The sequence below is a fragment of the Tupaia chinensis genome, unplaced genomic scaffold (genome assembly GCF_000334495.1).
Source record: "Tupaia chinensis unplaced genomic scaffold, TupChi_1.0 Scaffold000086_1, whole genome shotgun sequence".
Taxonomy (NCBI): Eukaryota; Metazoa; Chordata; class Mammalia; order Scandentia; family Tupaiidae; genus Tupaia; species Tupaia belangeri.
In genome coordinates, this window is record NW_006159548.1 from 517,742 (window position 1) to 521,567 (window position 3,826).

Genomic DNA, 3,826 nt, shown 5'->3' on the forward strand with positions numbered 1-3,826 from the left:
TATATATATACACACAAGACATAAGAAATGGAAAATTATTCATTGATAACACGTATGTTGATGTGCTTGATTGAGCCAATATACAGTGTATTTTGGATGGAAAATCCATTTTGTATGGTGTAATGATGTATAGTGAATTAATGTATAAAAAATAAAAGAAAAAAAAAAAGAAAAAAATGTAAATGAACAAGGTTACATTTTCTGGCACTGCAAACCAAGGTAGCCCTGAAAACCAGCCTCTCCTTCTCATGGCATCTATGCTTTTCTCTGGACTCTTCCCTCTCTGCAGAAATGTGCTCTTGTTGTTCATAATTTCTGTGTCCCCAGAATTTATTTTGCTTGTGACCTTTATTAATGTCTCAGCCTTTGTCTGGGTCTTTTTCACAATATTCATATTTTAGTTCAAACTTCTAACTAAGATAGCTCAGTATTTCCTAGTTCAACTTACAAAGAAAAAAAAAAAAAACACACTTTATAAATTTGACTTATTTTTCTTCATCTGGCCACGTGTCCTAAGATCCTAAATAGAAAGTGTTTTCAAAGGTCCTGGATCAATTGTCAGAAATAACTCAAATAAATGTGGTCATATTTAAATCAGTCATGTGACAAAAAACATGGTCTTAGCTCCCTCTGAAATGACTTAGAATATTTGAATGATCATTTGGGAGAAGATACAGATAAGAATACAACAGAAGAAGCTGGTCTTAAACAGAGTAAACATGTAGATATCAGTAAGTTTTACAGGTGTATAGGTAGAAAAGTTCAGAAACTCTCATGAGTAATATATTCAATTTTGTGAAAGGAAAATATCTAGTTGTTATCTAGCTGTTTCCAATTCTTGTTTAAGATCAGCCTCTTTACCTGTATCCTATATCTATAACTCCTATCAGGCAGGAAGAGGAAGAAAAGTAGATGTGAGGTGTAGATGTTGAGAAGACTGCCCTTTGAGGAAAAGAGTTTTTTAGTGCTGAGGCCCCAAATGATGATAGACACTATGAATCTCCAGTCCTTAGGAACTGTGGCCTTCTACACAGAAATTTTATCATCCTGGAAGCAGAAATAGAGAATGTAGTTTGTTTAGAGTTCATCTAAAATTTGATGTTTCCAAGGATAGTATAGCACAAAGACATAGAAGCAAGGAGTTAAATGTTTCAAGAGAGTGACTAAAGTCTTGTACCTTTCTAAATCTTGTACTCTCTCCTATGAGCTTTGCCTATGCCAGGCCACCTAATCCGGTACTTGTCCCTAAATTAGGACTCATACTTTCCTGATCCTGTTTATTTGCTTATGACATTCTTTTAATTTGGCCTTTTTTCCCCAATTTGACTCCATTACTTAGTCTTATTTTAAATCCCATCTTTTCTACTAGGCAATCTTCAATCCTCTCTTTTTTTTTCAAAACAAACTTTCCCTCTAAGTTGATATCACATCTAGATTTTTTTTTTCTGGAGAGGTTTTTGCTTTAGGGTGCGTGTGCTTGCCAGACAGACAGAGAAAGACAGAGAGATAGAAAGCGAGAAATCACCCCCCAGGGGGGATGGCCACACCGCAATCCCTTCTCCTCCATTCTCCTCTCGGGATCTTGGGCACACACACACGCCTGCCATGAGTTTTAAGTCACCGGGTCCAGGACACGAACCGCGGTCGACTACATGGGAGTCCAGCGACATAACCATTATGCTAACTTCTGGTCCCACATCTAGATTTTTTTACACCATTTCTCAATTATTTCTTGATCTGATACCATCTACAAGCCACCATGCTGCTTTTTTATTTTAAGGTTTTATTTATTTAAGTTTTTGCCATAGGGTGTGTGTGCTCATCACAGAAAGACAAAGAGAGACATGGAGAGAAATCACTCCCATCCACTCCCCAGCAGGGATGGCCATGATGCAATGCCTTCATCTCCATTCTCCTCTTGGGATTTTGGGCACACACATACACACACCCAGTGTGAGTCAAGCCACGAGGTCCGGGGTTAAAATCATGGTTGGCCATGAGAGAACCCAACACCTTACCCACCATGCCCTCTGCTGGCCACCATGCATCTTAATCATAGAATACAAAATAGTTGAAATGTACATTGAGTCCTTACTACAGTTCACCATGTCTAAGTACTTTACATAGATTGTATATAATTCCATCAACCACTGAAAAAAACAACTATTTCTAGAACCAATTTGGAAATGAGAAAACAAAGGGAGAGAGTGTAAGCAGCTGACCCAGCCCGAATTTAACAGTCTTCAATGTGCACTGGCTCTGGGAATCAGATGCCAGTGTCTTCATCTTAACCAGCATACTGCATTAACTCCCATAGGCATTTTATTGTACTACCTTGTATTGCAGTTTGGGGGAACAATTTATTGAACCAGGTTTAGAATCAGGTAAGGAAGAGTTCATGTCTTAATGTCCTAGAAAGATATGTTGCATATAATGGTTTCTTAACAAATCGATACACAATTAATTAATGGTTTGGAGCCTACAATCTCACTGAATTTTTGGAATAGAGTAAGAAATAACTTTCCCAGGTTGTCCCAATGGATTTACCTCCATTTTAAGGTAATCTCTTTTATATGCTATCACAGTAATTTGGCCCCCTCTATAACTTATAAGTCAAATAGCAAGGTTGTCATTTTTTTCTCATTTTATACTATCTTAGCTTTCTTAAAGTGACTAGGTTTTGAAAAGGGAAGGGAAATTCTGTTTCTTCTTTATTCTCATTTATTTTCTCAGTAAACTATGACTGTATAAATTTTAAAAGTACATGTCTAATGTTTGAACTTTAAATAGTAAAATTTAACAAATCTCATTTATTTTTCTTTTTTTTTTTTTAATCTCTCTAGCCCAGTGAGAATCAAAGAGCCCCCATCAGACCATATCTACCAGACCAGCAGCCACCATCACTTCTACTTCACAGGCCAAGATGGGTTCCACCAGGCTTCCGTCCTCTTTTTGGACCAGGATTTATCCCACTTCCACCTTCTCCCCCTCACTTTGACCCAGTACTCATTTCATCCCAAAGTTTTCTATCAAGATTTAGAAAACTCCAACCCTTCCCACTTTATCAAGCAAGACCTTACCCTCCAGGACTAATTAAGGTGCCAGCACACATACGTTCGCCTAATCCTGAATATTCTATTTACTTTCTCTTCTTCGACACCAAATCACAAATGAAAACACCCACCACCACTACGGCAGCCACCATCAATTTCATAAAACCCACAATGACTCTCACTTCCACAGAGCCCACCACCACAACCACCACCAGCACTTCTATAGAACCTACACCAGCAACCATTAGCATTTCCAGAGACCCAATCATCACCAACACAAAAACCACTGCCTCAACAGTACCTTTCTCTTCAACAACAGAGTCTACCATCCCTACATCAACAGCCACCACCACCACCACAGCATCTACTGAAGATACCACTCAAATTATTACTAGCCTGCCCCCCACCCTAGAACTTAGTACCACTATTCAAGTTACAACCTCCAATCAAACTACATCAAGCAAAACAACTTTTAAAAGTTTTTGGAATAAGTTAATTTCCTTTTTTGGCTGAAGATGTGAGAAATTATGTTTTCCAACCTACTCTGAGCTCTTAAGAGAAATAAACTTTAATGATCTTGATGGAACCAACCCATCAAACAAGTAAAGTATCTGAGCAATAAAATGCATCTGTTGCTGTCCTGTTGACTACCACTCTACTCTAGCCTGTATCTTATCACCTACCAACAGCTAATAAGTTAGGTTCCCAGAAGGCAACAGAGACCATTATGAAAAATAATATTAATAATAATATTAAAAAGGTCTACTTAAATA

General features: G+C 37.8%; 1 protein-coding gene across 1 annotated transcript in view; it reads left to right on the forward strand.

The window, feature by feature from the left end:
- The window catches only part of OPRPN (opiorphin prepropeptide), a 15,647-nt gene extending 12,081 nt beyond the window's left edge, over positions 1 to 3,566 (forward strand). Inside the window, exon 2 of the mRNA XM_006142973.1 lies at positions 2,844 to 3,566. Coding sequence (XP_006143035.1) covers positions 2,844 to 3,566 — 723 coding nt within the window. The remainder of the gene's footprint in view (positions 1 to 2,843) is intronic.
- Positions 3,567 to 3,826: the final 260 nt, after the last annotated feature.